At 40.4% G+C, this 20703-nt stretch overlaps 1 protein-coding gene across 3 annotated transcripts in view; it reads left to right on the plus strand.

The window, feature by feature from the left end:
- Window positions 1-20703, plus strand: part of LOC118389383 (spectrin beta chain, non-erythrocytic 1-like) — an 87125-nt gene that overhangs the window by 17434 nt on the left and 48988 nt on the right. Inside the window, exons 2-4 of one of the 3 annotated variants that reach the window (XM_052527405.1) lie at window positions 1099-1314; window positions 8930-9019; window positions 19364-19515. In XM_052527405.1, coding sequence (XP_052383365.1) covers window positions 1164-1314; window positions 8930-9019; window positions 19364-19515 — 393 coding nt within the window. In that variant the 5' untranslated portion in view covers window positions 1099-1163. Of the gene's footprint in view, window positions 1-1098; window positions 1315-8579; window positions 9020-19363; window positions 19516-20703 lie in introns of those variants that run through there. The other 2 variants (XM_052527403.1, XM_052527404.1) reach the window with 2 other exon arrangements.

Here is a 20703-nt window from a genome sequence, read left to right on the forward strand (position 1 = left end):
GAGTGATGGTTGCTGATAATGGGCCCATAGATATTCCATAAAAAAAGCTGCCGTTTCTAGCTACAATAGCCATTTACAACATTAACAATGTCTACACTGTATTTCTGATCAATTTGAACATGATACCATTCGGTATCAATACATTTATTTCAAATAAAGCACTCTGGACTTCCAGGGTAGCTATATTTAACAATGGGAATGTCATCATTTTGAAACTAATGCTGCCATCAACTTTATATACATCACAGAAAACTGAAATATAACAAAACATTTGAATAACATTCCACCCATGAGGTCAAAGAGAGTGCTTTTGGTCATTGACTGCAGGAAAAGGGCTACCCTGAATGATTGTGGTATATTTGATAGAAAACGATCTGTAGAAGTGAGTCTCGGGTTTTACCAGAAGATGGCACTGTGTGTCTTGATTAGTTTGTCCTTAGGCAGCAGCAAAACATTGTTGGCTAATTCACTTTGAGTGGGGAAACACTGTTGTCTCCATTTCCCTATAATGAATGTAATTTCTATTATGACAAAATGCCATTGTCATTCAGTTTCTCACTTTTCACATATCTAAAATTGGGTTTAAATCCTTGACATATTTGGAAAATGTGATTAAACCCAGAGATAGACATTGTGTACTATTGCTTTTTGTCTACCTATGAACCATGTTTAGGCAGCCAATCGAAAGTATAGCGTGATACATCGGGCTGAAATCTTATTGAAAATATCCCCATAGTTCTGCCCTTATACAATGGTTGCATTCCAGGTCATCTTTTCTGCCGTCATGCTGCACATATGATCAGATCTCACAACCACATTAATATGATACAGCAATCTTCCGCGATGCACAGCATGACTGCATAAAGACGACTTGGAACGCCATCTACAATATGTAATTCCACTTCTCAGTGAAGTGTACCCCAGGCACAGAACTAGAATCAGCTTTCCCTCCCCCAACCGATTATAAAGGGGAACATGCTAAACTGACCCAAGATCAGCATCTAGGGGCAACTTCACCCTCAACCTAATACAGCCCTGCTGTTCTAACTGAATGTAGCATGTATGTGAACATGTCTCTCTCTCTGTCTGTGTTTGCAGGGCTTCATCAGAAGCCACTGATGAGGAAGTATAATCGGTGAAAAGGTCAAAGGTGAAAGGTCAGGATGACGACAGTGGCCGCGGAATATGAGCACATGGAGATCACGCAGCAGTACAGCAGCAGCGACACGGTCAACAACCGCTGGGATGATGAGTGGGACAACGAGAACAGCTCAGCTCGCCTGTTTGAGCGTTCGCGCATCAAGGCCCTGGCAGGTGAGTGAGGCAGAGAGGAGAGGAGTTAGTGCCAAGAAGGATAACCCCTGTTGTTGGCATTGCATTCACTTCATCTCATAGAAAAACAATGGTCGTATGATGATGTACACTTGGACTTCGGTTGAAATACTATTCATAATAGTGGAGCTGTGCTTGCCTGATGCAATGAAACCAATAAAAATGATGGCAAAAGTGCAAACCCCACCCACCTGGCACTCCAGGCAGGCAAAGCAAAAGCTCAAGGTAGATGTTGGCAGACAGATACAGGAAGATAGGGAAGAAACCTCTTTGAAACTGCCCGGCAACCACATCATTCATTTGTATATAGATCAATGTGTGTTGAGAAATTAAACTGAGAAAATAAGAAATTCTAATTTGGTGCAATTATTGTTGGTGGATTGACATGACATTTGGTAATAGTAGAATTGTTGTGACTTTCTATCATTGAGCTGTTTTAAATGAGAGATTAGATACAAAATCCCCACAGCAAAGTCACCTAGGCTTACTGGAACAGAGAGAGATTCATTAGGTAAATGCCTGCGCAGAACCAGCAGCCAACCCTGCAATTGAGCAAAATGTTTTGACAAGAGAGAAAAAATGATCAAAAATAGAAAGTGTTCCTTGGTTTCTCTTCTTGCTGGCCGGAGACCGCAAGCTGTTTTGAGAACTAAAAAAAAAGCCCTTGGCATTCCGATGAGCATCCTGCTTCTCACATGACTGTGTTTTCCTGCATTCCTGCCCAGTGGAGCATACGCCTCTCACCCAACTCCACTTGCTGCAGTCAAGAGTGTCTTCAATGGCTGCATGAACATGTACCTACTAGAGGCCCTTCAAATCCAACCTAGTAACCAGGCGCCCTAGGTTGAATCAAAAACGGGTAATTCTGCTATTAAACTTTGTTCTTAAATAAAACTTTGTAAAATGAGAATGAAGTGATATGAATTCAAGACATTTGATTGAAGAGGGCCCGCTTGATGTTTACAGTAACGGTGTTGCATCTGAGAATCATTTCGCCCCGTATGACTCAAACAGGAAGGGACATCATTACATTCTCAGTGGCTTGGTAACTCTGTAACCACCCCTGCCCCCACACACACACACGCCCACACAAGCAGCCAACATACTCTGTTAAAGATGCAATATGCAGAAATCGCTCCCGCCATTTCCTGGTTGCTAAAACTCTAATAGTTCGCCTGATTTCAGTTTGTGACAAAATAAGCTAGTATAGTGTAGAGAATCATTGTAGCTTAGTTTTAAGGTAGCCTAGGCCTATGAAGCGCAGTCCGATTGGTAAAATATTATGAGGTCTAGTGAAAATGACATTAGTTTATGCCTACCTTTCACTGAAAGATGTCAGGCAGCGTGTTGACCCCTTTTATCTCCCGTTTATCTCACTTTTATCTCCCGTTGCACCTGCTATCGGGGGAATTTGAGAAGGTTGTGGCTGTTTATACTTCCTGATAACCCACTTGTTGTGGTGACTGTCACAGGCTAGCGGAGATTCAGCACATTGGATAGCGCAGTTGATCAATTGTCTGCGAATCTGACCAGTAGCCAATCGTACGCCCTCTTTTCTTAACGTAAGATTGTGCATTTTTTTTATTGGAAATGTTTATTTCCTTGAGCGCTTTTGTGGTCACAGTGTATCAGCCGTTTTGTGATTAACAACAGTTTATATTTGAGCCTCTGCCAGTGCCACACATTAGTGGAGATTTGAATGTGAAAGGGAGATTGAGATTGGACATTGTCTACCGTAACTACGTCGAAATGTCATAGTAGGCAATTCGATGTATAGAAGCCATGCAAGTAGCCTAAGGAATGTTTTCCTTAGGCATAAAGGCATAAATATTTATTATAATTTAACGGTTTCTCAACATTGTTTGCCCCAGGAAAGAAGAATGGGTTTGGGTGGGAAATCTCAGGAAATCTCACTAGCCCCGTTCCCGGCAATTAAACCCTAAGTAAGCCTTGGACAATTAAGCCTTGTCCGAGCCAGAAGAGTACATATATCTCTTGGTCCAGTAGCGTGAGACAGCTTGATTTAAAAGTATACCCCCTGGACAGGATGCTAGTCTGTTGCAAGGCCTTACACCCAATCCTTAAAGCTATAATTCTAAGTGCCAAGCAGAGAGGCATCATTATTTTTTTTTAAATGTAGTCTTTGGTATGACTCAGCTGGGGATCGATCTTCCTACCTTCCAATTTCAGGGAGTTCAACAGTAGTGGAAAAAGTACTAAATTGACTTTAAAATATTGAAAGTTACTCATGTAAAATTGAAAGTCATCCAGTAAAACACTACTTGAGTAGTAAATCTAAAATTATTTGGTTCTAAATATAAGTATCAAAAGTAAATGTAATTGCTAAAATATTAAGTATCGAAAGTAAAAGTACATTTAATTTCAAATTCCTTCTATTAAGCAAAGCAGGGGCGGCAGGGTAGCCTAGTGGTTAGAGCATTGGACTAGTAACCGGAAGGTTGCGAGTTCAAACCCCCGAGCTGACAAGGTACAAATCTGTCGTTCTGCCCCTGAACAGGCAGTTAACCTGTTCTCAGGCCGTCATTGAAAATAAGAATATGTTCTTAACTGACTTGCCTGGTTAAATAAAGATAAAATAAAAATATGGCACCAGTTTCTTGTTTTTAAAATGTACGGTTATATTCCGACACCCAAGACATAATTTACAAATTATGCATTTATATTTAGTGAGTCTGTCAGATCAGAGGATGACCATGTGTTCAATTGATAAGTGCGTGAATTGGACAATTTTCCTGTCCTGCTAAGCATTCATCATGTAACAACTACTTTTGACTATCAAGGAAAATGTAAAAAGTACATTATTTTGTCGTGAAGTAAAAATAAAAGTTGTCAAAAATATATAAATAGTAAAGTAAAGTACAGATACCCCAAAAAACGACATAAGTAGTACGTTAAAGTATTTTTCCTTAAGTTCTTTTGTTGGTAAGCTTTCAAACTCACCTATTATGACCAATGTCCACAAGCAAGCATTGCTTCACCTAGCAACACTAGCTTCTCCCAGAGTTGCTTACCATTTGGGTGCTAGCATGCCGACAGCATGCTAGGTAGTGCTAGGTATCAACAGCCAATCCAGTAGGGGCTAGAAGCTATAGTAGGCTTTGATTGATCAACCACGCTACCACATCGCCGGACATTTGCATAAAATTGAGCTCTCCCCGACTTAAGTCCCACCCTTTTCATGCTCTGTTTGACAAGCTCTTCATTTCTATGCAATTACTAAGGTATTAACATGTTACACAATTATTTTGAAACAACAATGTTGTGACTGTAGTAATTGCAGGGTTACTACACAGGTATAAGAGCAACTTAATGTAAAGTATTACTCTGAAGCCAGAATGGAATCTACACATCTTAAGTGAGGCTCTTTATTTTAATTATTGATTTGACACGTAGATTAACTGATGGGAACACATGGGGAAGTGTAAAGCAGTGGATTGTGGGTAAATTATTTGGTATTTTGTATTCTGTTAAGATTCCCATTAGCTGTTGCGAAAGCAGCAGCTTCTCTTCACACACACACACACACACACACACACACACACACACACACACACACACACACACACACACACACACACACACACACACACACACACACACTATCTTAATTTGACCCTGCTTCTCTGCGACAACGGAGTGATCAAATTAAGATAGGAGACCTGCATACAGATCTGCTATTTCAAGGTAAGTCAGTGAAGCAATGTTCATTTTGGTGCATACATTTTCCACTCACTGCAAATCTGTGGGCTTGGCCATTCTCCATGAATTGTTCTGACCTCATTCTTTGTAGCATCATGTAAAACTTTTGAGAAGAGGCTACTTCATGAGCTCAGTGAAGGCCCTATTGTTTCACATCCACCTAAAATAAAAGCATATCTACATTAAATTTGCCACAAGGAAAAGGAATGGATGACTGTGTCATTTTTATGAACAACTCAATTTGACATTTTAAAGAGATTTCACTCTCAAGTTTTTGGTATTTTCAATTTGTCTGATTATCACAGAGGTTGACCATCACACAAACCCACCCAGAAACCCAAAACCCAATGTCACCACCCTATTTCCTTTCTCTGTTTCATACACATTCCTATGAGGTGAGTCATGTGGAAGGACGTGTGTATTTTTCTTGACTAAGAATCTGACTTAAAACCGTGCGTTACAAGTCGAGATGAAAAGGCTTGTAATCAAGAGGTTATGGAAGAATAGGGAGGCTGTGGAAGAAGAGCCCTTAGGCAGGGTATGGCCTTGTGGATACCTTGTGACCAAAACAAGGAAGTCTTTAATGTCTCGTTCGTTCCATTTACAGTTCACATATTTATTTTGGCTCTGTACAACTAGGAATGCATATTCATCATGTGTTTTTACCCATTGTATATTTGTTCAATATGTTTTCTTTACCACTCCCTTATGCTTTATTGTGACACAACAAATGTAATATTATTTAACACATAATAATCACATTTATATTATGGGAATTCTAGTGTTCCTGAATCAAACTGCCCAAGCACATCAACTACTGGGATCTACATCTAAGGATATACGTCTAAGGTTGGGCAGGCAGGCAGGCAGGCAGGCAGGCAGGCAGGCAGGCAGGCAGGCAGGCAGGCAGGCAGGCAGTGTCCTTTCTGGCCTCTTCTCATTCCCTGTGTCCATTGTCGTAATGATTCGATTTGCAAGACTCGTGGTACTGAGATGAGCATGAATTCATAACATGATGAGGAGTAGGTATAAGACAGCATATCTGTGGCCTCCTCCTTCGCCACAAGGCTTTCTCATGAACAGGAGGAGGACAAATGGGATATTGTTGATGGTGCTGCTATGTAGCAAAACTACTCTGCGGCAGAGAACTCCTGAGACTGCCATGAATATAAGGTTACATGGTTGAGTCAGTGGCTAAATCCAAGGGGGAATCATTGTAGAAAACATTTGGTCAGAGCCTAGTCTTGTATGGTATGGATTTCATTTGGTTGTATTTACTAGGATTATCTGGACTTTACTAACTTTATTTTATTTTTTATTATTGGGGGTGTGGGGTACAGGTACAACATAAGGTTGCATATCATTTCGTATTCAGTTCACATCATATTAACCTGTGGGCTGCCACTCAAAAAGAAGAAGAAAAAAAAACATTCAAAAATATACGGAAATACTAAGTATTGATCATTATGATCATATTACAGAGTTAAAAGGTAACAAATGTTGTATGTAAAGGAAAATAAACAAAAAGAAGTGAGCCTCCACCCCCAACCTCTCATCCCATCCCCCAACCCCACCAATCCAACATGTCTCAATCCAACGTAAAACATTTCCTTGGTGTTAAATACAGTCTGTGAACAAACTTAAATGTATAGTATAAATTGATGGTTCGGATCACAGGATGCCAAGTTCCATATTCTGTTCCAGTTAAAGAGTTGTACAGATTCATATATATCTGTGGACCACACTTTTTTAATGACTAGCTCAGAATATGAACTTTCCAAAGATGGTTTATACACTGAGTATAATAAACATTAGGAACACCTTCCTAATATTGAGTTGCACCCTCCCCCTTTTTGTGAGCATGACAAACCCAGCAGCATTGCAGTTCTTGACACAAACTGGTGTGCCTAGCATCTACTACCATACCCCGTTCAAAGGCACTTAAATCTTTTGTCTTGACCATTTACCCTCTGAATGGCACACATGCACAATCCATGTCTCAATTGTCTCGAGGCTTAACAATCCTTCTTTAACCTGTCTCCTCCCCTTCATCTACAGTGATTTGAAGTGGATTTAACAAGTGACATAAATAAAGGACCATGGCTTTAACCTGGATTCACCTGGTCAGTCTGCTGTTGAAAGAGCAGGTGTTCCTAATGTGTTGTATACCCAGTGTATATTATAGAGATCAGTTATTTTGGAAGCCCAGATAATTTCTTTATAAATCCCAATATTAGATGGTTCGGTAGTTGGGTTTCCCGAGGGATACCATAGGCCAGCATAGGTGACTTAAGTTGTAAATAAGACCTATAGAAAAAAGGAGTTGCCTGGTAATGTGTATGTGTCTTTCAAATCTTGGAATGTTCAATAGCCATTACTCTCCATAATATCATAAATGGTATGGATTCCACATTTGGACCATTGGGGAGATGCAAAAGGCGACCTTATTGTGTTTTTTTTTACATGGGGACCCAAGCATAGTTTACATTGTTTAAGGGATCTATCTGTGAAGACCACCTCTTTTGGACTTTATGATTTGTGAGTCATTTTATTTTTTGATTGACAAATAGATTCATCTTCAAATGATAAAGTGCCATCTTTAGTCCTAACCCAACTCTTATCTGTTGCTATACTAAGCTCCTACTTTCAAAGCCTCAAAGAATCAAACACTAACTGTTATAGAAGGTGTCTCTGCTTAGAGAGAAATCTGTCTGTCCTTGCCCTGGCAATGTTCGCAGAGGTACATTGACCATTTATGTTTGATTTGTAATCGGAATCCTTTTTGCTTTGTGATGTTCTGCATAGTGGAAACTGGTTGAGTGTGCTCCTCCTTTGTTTGGGAAGCAACCATTCATGTGCCAGTATGGGGACTATTCATCCATTAGGAAGAAAGAGGGGGAGGCTTTCAGTTCCTCTGAAACAGGAAGTTTGTTGGGTCACTTTTTTGACAGGACGTTGGTCGCTCACATAATTTAAAACCAGCGTTTATACATTTCTGGAATGGCTAGATTTTTCCTCTGTCGCTAACTGAACAACAATGCTGGGAAATGGGGGGTTGTATCCTGGCTAGCTTCCCTCTAGCCCCTCCTCTCTTCAGGCTTAATATGGCCCAACCTCCTTCCTTTTTCTCCCCACTGCTGGGGCCATCATGGAAATGAGGCGGTGACATCATCACTGAGCTCCCAGGCAGTGGCTAGCCACTGACGATATTACAAACTCCTGTTCCCCTCCCCTCTTTAAACCCATCCCCTCCTCCTCCCAGGCTTATGAAAGGTGTGCTGTATTTGAGAAAAACCCTTTCATTCTCTTTTTTTATTGGACACCTATTCCTTCTCCTTCCTTAATTGTTTGCAAGTTGAGGATGAGGTGCAGTGATTGTTTTGGGGGGGCCTGTACCCCTGAATGGGTGGGCAGCTCACAACCAGAGGGAGGGGGGCGTGAGAGGGGGGTGGGGTGGAGGCTGCTTTTGACAGAGGGGGGGGGGGGCGGGAGAGGGGGTGGGGTGGAGGCTGCTTTTGAATGGGTTGAGAGGGAAGACAGAACAATCAAGAGAGAAGAAGAAGCATGTTGTGCCCCCTATCTGACACAGATCCTGCTTCTCCACGCCTGGTCCTTCAGTGGCTGCTCTGGGAAGAGTCTCGTCCTTGAGAACATTCCCTCCTTTCCTTACTTTTACTGGATTCTTTTTTGGAGCTTGCGGTGTAGCAAGGTTGGCGGTAGGAGGCAAAAAAAAAAGCCCATTGGATCCCTTCTTAACTTCCCTCCGTTTTTCCGCCTTGCAGTGCTTGTGTTTTTTTTCCCGAGGGGGTATTTTCTTTCAGCGGGTCCCAGTTTTCGTTTGGAACTATGGAAGTGGACTGGGAGTTGGGTGGGCAAGATGTACAATACACCGACCCGGACTCTGGTTACCCCGCTCAGGTGGCTTTCAACTACAACATGTTAGAAGGGCGCTTTAAACAGCTACAAGGTAAGTGAAGGATGGAGACTGCAGTCGCCTTTTGTTTATAGGTGTTGCTATGCTATATGCTCTGTCAGCAGATAGACGGCGAGGTCCAGAGAGAGAATCCTGGATCCTCTGTGTTGAATTTATCACGGTAATATTAGTTGGATGAAGAGCATTATATTTCGTTGTTGTTCTTTTACTTCTTAGAAAATAAAACAAATTGGGTGTCTTAATCCTATAAGACAGTGGTGGATAGGACACGTTTAGTATGGCAGCACTATGATCTGGCGTAAGGATGACTTTCAGATTGGATTATAAGGCTGTGTCTTTTTTGGAGGATAGGAATTTAGTGTTGACATTAAAATAGTAAATAACTGTTTTTGAAGGAGGACCTCTGTCTACAAACACACAATCCACGATGCTATATAAATGGCATGCATGCTAGTTCTTAGTGGGTAGTCAGGACAACAATAGCATGAGAGGGGACAGGGAAGGTGGGAGTGGTTGTTTTGTCCAGCCATCCCATGCAAATACACTTTCAAGGAGTCAAATTTGAGGAAATTATAGCGCTTAACAATATGTTTTTACACAGTTAGTATAGGAAGGAGCCTTGTGTGTTATTTAAAAAAATGTATTTTTATTTTTTACAAAACAGGGATATACGCTATATAGCATCACTATTAGTTGAACAGTATGTCATTGTGTTATATTGTTTACTATTGTTTAGCACATTTACTACAAAATTACTTATTTTCCAAAAACATTTTTGACATACATTTTCATATTTTCGTTATGATGAACCCCAGGCTAGACTGCAATAGAAAAAAAGGAGAAATGAACATGGTAATGTAACCGTTATCATAGTAACATTGTTTTATAGTCCTGCCGTCCTTGTGTAGATTACTTTTGTTGACATCTTTGTTGGGGATTCTCTCATCCCAAAGAGAATGTGGTCTTTGCCACATGATAATATCAGTCATTAACTCAGTCTCTCGATGAGCTATTGTGTCTGAATGCACTATTGTGTTGTTGAATGTGTCTCTTCTATATATGTTATATAGAAGTCCCCCTTTCATTAATATATCATTACATTTACAGCAATGGTCAGAATTTGTCCAGTTTTTCTCATTTGAATGGTATAAACTGGCCACAACAACTACGTGGACACGGCTGGATGAATATGTGCCATTTGTTAATATGTAGCTTTGTGTAGAGATTACTAACTGCCGAAACCTTGTCCAATGTTGTAAAGCAGCCGGAATGAAAAGGAAGACAGAGAGATAGACTTGAACTTTCACCCTCTGGTCTATTTGCTTTACTCAGTTATTGATGACTGACTTGATAAAAACATCACAGAGTGAACTTTATTGATTACTATTCTTGTGTCATGTAGTGCCAGCATGCGTCATAATATTTATTGTCTAAATTGAGCGAAGATATTACAGAATTTATGGATTGACCTGGTGTGCTGATAATGCTAATTTTAGTGCAACACTTCTACTGTAGCAAATGTTGATAGGGTCTCAAAGTGTAGTCTACAGGATCTAGGAACAGAACGTTCAACTGAAAAGGTCAGACTTAATGTAAGGGGACTAGGATTACCATTGGTTGTATCACCGCGACCCTTGATTTTAGCAAGAGGAAGTAGTAACCTTGTTCGAGCCAGAACTGCTCATAGGACAGGAGCCTATCTCCTGTTTATGTAGCGTGAGACAGCTTGATGTACAAGTAGACCCCATGGATAGGACGCTATTTAGGCAGAGCTCTCTGGTTCATAGTTCGTAAAAATGTGTTATATTTTCAGCATAACCGTGTGGTGTCATTGTGCCAGTGACTTTTTTTAAACAGACATGATCTGTAAAAAACATTGAGCAAATAATTTTGTACAGCTGTCCCGTGGCTGTATCAACCAAAAAGAAATTGAAAGTGCATTGTCAGGTCCCATGTATTTTTCTGTTTTATCTAATACATTTAAGGCTGGTTTCTCTCAGCCAGATGAAGCTTATTCCTGTACTTAAAAGCACTTTTTAAATGGAGATTTTCCATTGATCCTTTTCATCCAGGAGTAGGTTTAATCTGGGTCCTTGAAGTGGGATTTTTAGGTCAATAATTTGCTTTGACAAGCTTGAGCTGGCTTGGTTACACATCCTCCATAGTTGCTAAAGCCGTGCTGGAAAGGACCGTGTGAAAAGACGATATTCGATCTAACATTGTATTGATTTTGTTGGCACAATAGTGTAAAAAAGTTATTAGATGCACTCCAGTCGCTTCTGTACAAGACTGTAGCTACTTCTCCGCCCCAATGAGCTGGACTACCACCACACGGACTTGAGTGCTGAAGTACTACGTTTGTCTGCAAACAGGGCCCTGCCAACCCGGCTTCCACCACAGTCGGCCTCTAAATGACCGTCTGTTCTGCTGCTGGCAAGAAAATATTTTATGGGGAGACAAAAAACGAAGGCAACAGAAAGTCATGGAACTGAAGGAGTCTTTGAATGGGCTGGGTTGGGGTGGGGAAGGGGGCAAACTTGAGTGTTGAAAAATAGTGTAGTTCTGGTCTTTACAAGTTTGATTTACTCTATTAAGCTACACTGACTGACTATTTGAACTTGACACCCCATTTGAATGATACCCTGAAATATAACATTGAAGGTTAGCTTTTGTTATGCCCTCAGTTGTTGAATTCTGATTAGTAAATTCCAGAGAATACCATTTACCTAGGCTGGGATTAAATCCAATCGTGCTTGGTCAGTAATGCAGCTTTTAAAGGCAATGTTCCCGCTTTCGCGACTCATTCACAGTAAACGCTGCATATGTCGGCTAAATCGGAAATTACCTTTAAAGGTGCATTGTCGGCAAAGCGTGATCGGATTGAATTCCGGCCTTAATCCTAGTTAATAGCAGGTAAATACCCGTGGAAACTACTGTAAAATATAGTGCAATCGTGACTTTTGAGAATAGTAAGTATGATCTTGAGGTTTTCAACCACGTCTTTACTATAAAGTAAGAGTGAGATTTATCGAAATGTAGTGAATGTTTTTACTGGGTGTAAATGGACACAAAGCCATGTCCTGTTTAGTGCTTTGTTTTCCCTTTTGCCAGGCATTGTCTGCCAGCAAAAGGTTGATGTTGAGTCATTGATTTGAAACATATAGCTGTTGGTAGCTGCTTGTGTAATAAATAACCTGAGGCCTTGTTAAAGAACAAACAGGCCATCTGCCATAACACCCTGACTTATCTGACTGGTGATCTGTTTTTACCCTTCTATCAGTAGAGGGACCACTTTATGACATGGAGAGATCTTTTCAAGTACGCTACCTGGTATTTATGTTTTCCCAGTGTTCCCATGTGTTTTGTTGGCATAAGGTTTTTAGATCGACATTGCTGGTTAGTTGGCAAAACATCGTTAACACGCACAGTTTTTGTTTAACTCCGATCTAGTTTTCAAAGAACAATCAACAATATCATTTTAGGTTTTACGTGAAGTTAATGTCTGACAACTCAATCAAATGTTGAATGTTGATCTGACAACGCCTTTGTCCAGTGGCTAGTCACCCCTAAACATAGCAGTGTGACCTCATCCACTAATCCAGCCCTAATACACAGGAAGTCAGAAGAATTTCAATCTTCTGACCCGCCACAGGCCACAGGATGTTGATTCAACAGTGAGGGAAGAAGGAAGCAACCTTTGAACTGCTTCGCTAAGATGTCCAGTCTTCCACCTTCGTTTTTCGTCCTTGGATGCCGATTTCTAGTCTGTTAATTTGCTAGTTTGCTATATCATATAATATGTATATCTAGGCCTAAACAAAATGGCTGTTGTTATTTTTGTCACTCTGAATGATTGTTTTCAGTCTCTGCCAATCATTAGACTGCCCTCACAAGAGTGGCTGAAATACAGACGGCAGAATATGAGGAGTAAATCTTGTCAATAGGTAACTATAGCACTGAACATGAACAGTGCTTTAGAGGTGCAGTTACAAAATGGAATCTTTCACCACGTTCAGTATTTCCTGCAAGCTAAGGGTGGGGTAGTAATCTAAATGGCCTTGAACTCTGCAATTCCTGAGTAATGCCCTAATCAAGATCTCCCTTTCCTGCCGAAATCTAGAGAGAGGAAAAAAGAGAGAGAAAAGAAACCAAACTGGAATATGAATGAATGTGCATCTCTATTGAGATAAGATGAGAGATTTGCTTTTGGGAACTGGAGAGTTATCCCCCAGGATAGAGATACAAGATGCGTCAATAAATCAATAGTTTCTATTTTGTGTCAGTCGTGATGACCAGACTGCTCATATCCCAGCTGGTTGGATTTGCAATAGAGCTGTGGGTCAAGGTCACAAAGCAATGCTACGACTTGGGATGATTTTCTCTGGAAGAGAGTGATATCCAACACAATTAGGACTAAAGAACACTATTAATCAGTGCAATAATAAGAAATGAATTAATATATTTGAATATATGGGTTGTTGCACCAATTAGGTGCCATTTGCATAGCTACGGGAAGTAGGGGTGCTGAGGGTGCTGGCACCTCCTGATAAATCACAGTAAAAAATATATAATAATAAAAAAAATAAGAAAAATATATTCCCACAAAATTAGTGCATTCAGCCTTTATTACTCCTGTATGAAATTAGAACCATTTCCCTCTGTTGACCTTAAAAAGAGGGACAGTTTTTTTGTGTGCATAAAATGAATTACTAACAGCAAGTCTGAATTCATATAAAAAATCAGATGTATTGAATTTTCCATGTGGTCCATTTTAAAGGGAACTTCAATTAATATAACAGACTTTTACAATTCAATATTTGTGCACAACATCTACTTACAATATCAAAGGGACGCAAAAGGCACTCATTTTGTGGAATGACCCATATCATAGCTATACTTCAATAAAGGAGTGAATTAGCAGTCACAGAAAGACACAGGAACTGATACAGGACTGATGCATTTTGAAACAAAGTGTATTCCATGATCTCATACAGACGAAATTTGGATTAGAACAGGGTCAAATAGGGGTGGTACTACTGTATGTAACAAAGTGCAATGAATGTACCTTCCAATGCAATTACCTTTTTGCATGATTTTTTTGTGACACTAACCAGGTTGCCAGCCAACCTTTTTTAATTCTGGTAATGTACATGGCGGGGAAAAAAATGTCACGACAAGCCCGATTGGGGTGGTGAAAGTGCACCGTGATCTTGATAAATATCAAGGGTCTTGTTTTGGTGACATGATGATCGATGCTTGACTGCCGTTTGACAAATACAAATATTTTCACTCTTATCGATAATAATCTCATCATGTAGACTGGCCTACCCACACTGTATCTGCAAGCTGTTGGCTAGAGCGTGCGTGCCTAGACCAGAGTAGGCATACCTGCTATTTTGTGACAAAAATATCGGTAGACTTGTGTCTGTCTATAAGGTAGTAGTTTTGGAATTGTTAGCTAGATTACTTGTTGGTTATTACTGCATTGTCGGAACTAGAAGCACAAGCATTTCGCTACACTCGCATTAACATCTGCTAACCATGTGTATGTGACAAATAAAATTGGATTTGATTTGAAAATGTGATGGAATCACATTGAGCTTTAGATCATCACAAACTGATTTTTATCCAAAAACGACGTTTTCCGGAAACACAATATGCATATTTTCTTTATCCAGATGTTCGAATACTCACATTAAAATATGTTGCCAATTGAATGGAAACCTAGCTATGTACTATAAAGATTGATACTAAATCCTCTTTATACCAACAAAGCCATTTTATAGCACAAACTAAGAATCTCAATTGGTGGTACTCAAATCAGTAACCCAAACCCCCAAAAAGTATTAGTAGTATTGATTGAATTCAACTTCCTCTATTGCAGCTATTCCCAAACTGGTGTACGCATACCCCCAGGGGTACGAGCAATGCCGTCGGGGGTACGTCAAATAATAATGTGATTCACAGTCCAGATTTTCCAACGTGGCTATACATTTGGGTGATGTTTTTGTCTCGCCTGAGTAGCCTCGTTTCACTGCCAAAAATAAAATTAAACCATCTAGTGTTCCGCAAAATAACAACACAATGTCAAATAGAGGTAGCCTAGTCATATAATTAACATCCAATCACATTAACCGTTAATCTCTCGCAGGAAACCTTCACTCTTGCGCAGATATTTAGAAACAAAACATGCCAATTAGAAAAATAAGCCATGGGAGTTTGAGCGAGTCGTAAGACGTGTATGAAAGCAACAGATACCATTAATAAGAAGGGGCTAGAAGCGTCTTATATGGTGAGCTACCGAGTGGCTAGGACAGGCAAGCCCCATACTATTGTGGAGGACTTAATTCTTCCTGCTGCCGTGGATATGGCTGGGACAATGCTGGGGGAAAAGGCCCAAAAAACTATACAGACAAATGCTTCATCAAACAACACTGTTTCACAATGCATCAGTGACATGGCAGGAGATGTTTAGAAACAATTACTGCTTTGCATACAAGTCAGTAGATTCTATGTGTTACAGCTAGATGAGTCAGCAGATGTGGCGGGCCTGGCACAGCTCCTGGTATATGTCTGTTACGTTTATGGGAGGGTCTATTAAGTATGACAGGGAGTGGTAACGCGCGACGCCACTTGGGTACACTGCAGCATCCACCGAGAGGCTCTTGATGCCAAGGGAATGTCTGACAGCTTGAGAGACGTTTTGGACACTACAGTGAAAATGGTTAACTTTGTTAAAGCAAGGCCCCTGAACTCTCGTGTATTTTCTGCATTATGCAATGATGTGGTCAGCGACCATGTAATGCTTTTACAACATACAGAAGGGCGCTGGTTATCAAGGGGCAAAGTATTGACACATTTTTTAAATTTAGAGACGAGCTTAAAGTTGTATTTTCTGATCATGATTTTCACTTGTCTGACTGCTTGCATGATTATGAGTTTCTCATACGACTGGCCTATCTGGGTGATGTTTTTTCTCTCCTGAAGGATCTGAATGTAGGATTAGAGGGACTCTTCGCAACTATATTCAATGTGCGGGACAAAATGTAAGCTATGATTAAGAAGTTAGAGCTCATCGCTGTCTGCATTAACAAGGAGAACACACAGGTCTTTCCATCGTTGTATGATTTCTTTGTGTACAAATGAACTCAAGCTTACGGACAATGTCAAATGTGATATAGAAACACACACAGCTCACACAAGGTGCTCAATTACGCAGGTACTTTCCTGAAACGGATGATACAAACAACTCCATTCGATATCCCTTTCATGCCCTGCCTCCAATCCACTTACTGACATCTAAACAAGAGAGCCTCATCGAAATTGCAACAAGCGGTTCTGTGAAAATTGAATTTAATCAGAAACCACTGCCAGATTTCTGGATAGGGCTGTGCTCAGAGTACACAATTACAACCCAAAATTGCAGAGTTATGTGCATCCTTTCAAGCAGCACACCATTCCCATTAACCTGTGGTGAGTTATTCACCATTTTTGATGAACAAATAAGGTTTTATATGTAAGATGGCTAAATAAAGAGCAAAATGATTGATTATTATAATATTATTAGTTGTGCCCTGGTCCTAGAAGAGCTCTTTGTCACTTCCCATGAGCCGGGTTGTGACAAAAACGTATTCATTCTTATGTTTTATACACGTATCGTATAGTGTTTGTGTGGCACGTTTACAATGATGGCAAAAAAACAAACATTTGAGAGTGCGCTGACCCTGGTGCTAGAAGGGGTACGCAGCTGGAGGTTGAATGTTTGAAGTGGTGCAGGACTATAAAAAGTTTGGGAACAACCGCTCTATTGCATGAAAGTCCTAAAGCAATCACCTGCTAAAAATGGCATTGAGATGACGTTGTCATCATTTGAAAAATATGGGTGTCATTTCAGATAATAAATGATGTATTCCTCTTATCCATATCCCCCTAAATGGCCCTTCAAGATACTGCTATCAGTTTCCAATCAGCCCAAGGTCTTTGAAAAGTGACAAACGGCATGACGCAGCCTTGTTTAATGAAACGACCTGATATTGTCTTTATTGGCATCTGTTTTTGTTGTTGTTAAACAGGTTAAACTCACTATTCAAACTGTGTTAATAGTTCGGGAGCTATGTGTTTACCTAACGATAAGACCAGATGCGAGTGCAACATTCCTCTAGCTAGCCCTCCCCGGAGTTGAGCTAGGGCAGGGGTGGAGGAGAGGAACACTGCCTCTATTGTTCTGTCCAGCTCTGTCTTGTCCTCCGGTCTCACAGGAGATTCCTTTAAAAAGAATCCCCACTTGCGTGTACCACTATGTGACGCTTGTGGTGATGTTACCATGTTGCAATATTGCCACAGAAATGGGTTTGGATGCATTGGAGGTTGGTGGCACCTTAATTGGGGAGGATGGCTCGCGGTAATGCCTGGAGCTGAATAGGTGGAATGTTATGAAATACATCAAACACATGTGTTTATGCCATTCCATTTGCTCCTTTCCAGCCGTTATTATGAGCTGTTCTCTACTCAGCAACCTCCTGTGATGATAGCTGGTTGTACCCCCGAGGGGTAGGGCAGCAGGCAGGAAGTTGGCTCTGGGTCTAGTTAGTTTAGTCATACACACTACAATTGTGGTCAGGGTTTAGTATTAACTGAGCGATCGATTCCAAATCATAGTGTTTTTTTAATCAAAGGATAACATTTTATTTCTTATGTTGATATCATGTTTTGTGTTTCAGGGATGGGGGGGGGTGAGGAATAGGTTCGACCTTCTCCAATTGTTTTTCTTCGGCAAGATCGTCAAACTTGTCAAATAAATCACTAATAACAAAAAAGTCAAGAGGGCCTTGGAGAGTACATTGCAAGGTGCAGCCAGCCCTGCGTGAGGCGAGGTCATCTATCTCTTTTCGCCATGTGGCGAACGAACAATCAAATCAGATGCTTACGTCTTTGCAGGGATAAGGAATGCAATAACAGGAAAATTGGGGAGGATTATAAATAAACCCTCCTTGTGTTCATGGATATGAACTCTGAGCCAGAGGGTGCGGCATTGGCCCTGTCAAGGGCTCCGAACATAAACAGGATAGCCCCAGCTCCCACTTCCACTTTTAAACATTTTGAAGCTATGGTTGTATCTCATTAGTCTGCAGTGGCTTTCTCCCCTCGTCTCCTCACTTTATGCGCACTGTCCTGAGAACCCAGAACCGATGATAGCAATATGGTCGACCCCTTATCAAGCATTTGCCTTCACCTGTCCATTTCCTTAATCTCAGTGGACATGGAGAGACCAGGAGAGGAAGCCTTGAGACATTCTGCAATAGATCTGACGAGGCAAGGCCACCAGTCCCAATCCGCTCTAGTCGTTTTAAAATCTGAATCATGAAAGGATGATGAGTTGCATGTGACAAGGGGAGCCAATCACCCACAGTGACGAAAACCTCTCATATGACATAATTATACAATGAGTATCAGTACTGTTACTGTATACAACACATGGGTTCCATCATTAACCACAATACTTAGCTACACAGTATTTATTTTGTTTACTTTGAAAGTTACATTTGAATGGCAGTCTTACAAGCTTATTGACATTTTCAATCTATCCTTGGGGACCCAGGGAGTACACATTTTAAATATACTTTAGCACAGCACTAAAACACCTGATTCAGTTGATCATGAGATGATTAGCGTAGTTGATTAGTTAGATCACTGCTCTATAGTATTTCAGACTTGAAATTAAAAGACCAGGCTGTATAGGGAGAGTGTGAGCTGTTATCTATACTTCAATGTCTTGTTCCAGCATTATTATCTTCCACAGCCTTACTTTACTTAACTAAAGCTACTTTGAAAAAGTAATTTATACATTTATAAAATCTAGCCTATTTCACCCATATTTTCTTCTCTTTTTGCCAAAAAAAGTAGTGTGTAGTTCCCCTAGTTAGTTGCACCGCTACATGGTCAAAAAGTAATTAACTACCGCAAACACGACCAAGATTTTAGTTTAGTTAATCTACCACCAAGCTACTGCAAAATGTAGTTTAATTACTAGTTGAACTACATGTAGTTCACTACTCCCCAACACTGCGAATTTGGCAAACATAGGGCAACAGGTAGCCTAGCGATTAAGAGTGTTGGGCCAGTAACCAAAAGGTCTCTGGTTCAAAACCCTGAGCCGACTAGGTACGAAATCTGTTGATGTGCCCTTGAGCAAGGCACTTAACCCTAACTGCTACTGTAAATCACCCTGGATAAGCGCGTCTGCTAACATGTATTTTTTTTTACCGTAACTCTGCTTATCCGTCATCAGGAATTCACTTGTTTCATCTCCAATTAATTTAATGACATTTCACTTTGACATGTTTCTTAATTGTATTCCCTGTCTTCTTTTCTCTCCAGATGAGCGCGAAGCGGTGCAGAAGAAGACCTTCACCAAATGGGTGAACTCTCACCTCTCCCGGGTGTCCTGCCGCATCACCGACCTGTACAGGGACCTGAGTGATGGACGCATGCTCATCAAACTGCTGGAGGTGCTGTCTGGGGAGAGACTGGTGAGTACCGTGCTACCCGGGCCTGTATGGATCAGTTTAGCCTTTTTAGATCACAATGAATAAGATTACATGGGCAGGGAGGACCTGATCCTAGATCAGCACTTCTACACTGAGATGCTTGGGGGTCGTTCCACAAAAAGAGTGCCTTTTGATATTTTAAGTAGCCTGTTATATTTAAATAATCATAAGGATCGGACCCTTTCCCCCCCAATTTTCATCTAAAATGACATACCCAAATCTAAGTGCCTGTAGCTCAGGACCTGAAGCAAGGATATGCATATTCTTGATACCATTTGAAAGGAAACGCTTTGACGTTTGTGGAAATGTGACATTAATGTAGGTGAATATAACACATTATATCTGGTAAAAGATAATACAAAGAAAAAAAAACATGCTTTAAAAAAACAACTTTGAAATGCAAGAGAAATATTATTATTACAGCCCAGGCACAATTTAGATTTTGGACACTAGATGGCAGCTGTGTATGTGCAAAGTTTTAGACTGAGCCAATGAACCGTTGCATTTCTGTTCAAAATGTTGTATCAAGACTGCCCAAATGTGCCATTTTTTTTTCTTTCTTTTATAACTTTTGAAGTTCATAACTGTGCACTCTCCTCAAACAATAGCATGGTATTATTTCACTGTAATAGTGACTATAAATTGGACGGTGCAGTGAGATGAACAATAATTTAAGCTTTCTGCCAATATCGGATATGTCTATGTCCTGGGAAATGTTCTTGTTACGTACAAACTCGTGCTAATCACATTAACCGTCCTGTGGGGGAACCACGATAGACCACATGGAGAATTCAAAATATCTGAATAATTCAATTAATATGAATTAAGACTTCCTAAAGTGCCAATATTCAATTTTTTGACATGTCACTCTGTCATCCCTGTCTATTTCTAGGAAGATTTTAACCCACTTAACCCGAACATTTCACCATCATTGTAAAGCCTTCGCTAGTTTGCTGCTTTGACAAAGTCATTTCTGAAGATGATTTATTTCTTGTTACTGATTCATTTACATCTGTCCCTCATTTTAAGGTCAACCCTGTTACGTGAACTGAAGACTCGTTTTAATTAGGTTACATTTTTGGCATTTAATAGGCAGGTAGCCTAGTGGTTAGAGTGTTGGACTTATAACCGGAAGATTGCAAGGTCAAATCCCCGAGCTGTCAAGTTAAA

The sequence above is a fragment of the Oncorhynchus keta genome, chromosome 10 (assembly GCF_023373465.1).
Source record: "Oncorhynchus keta strain PuntledgeMale-10-30-2019 chromosome 10, Oket_V2, whole genome shotgun sequence".
NCBI lineage: Eukaryota > Metazoa > Chordata > Actinopteri > Salmoniformes > Salmonidae > Oncorhynchus > Oncorhynchus keta.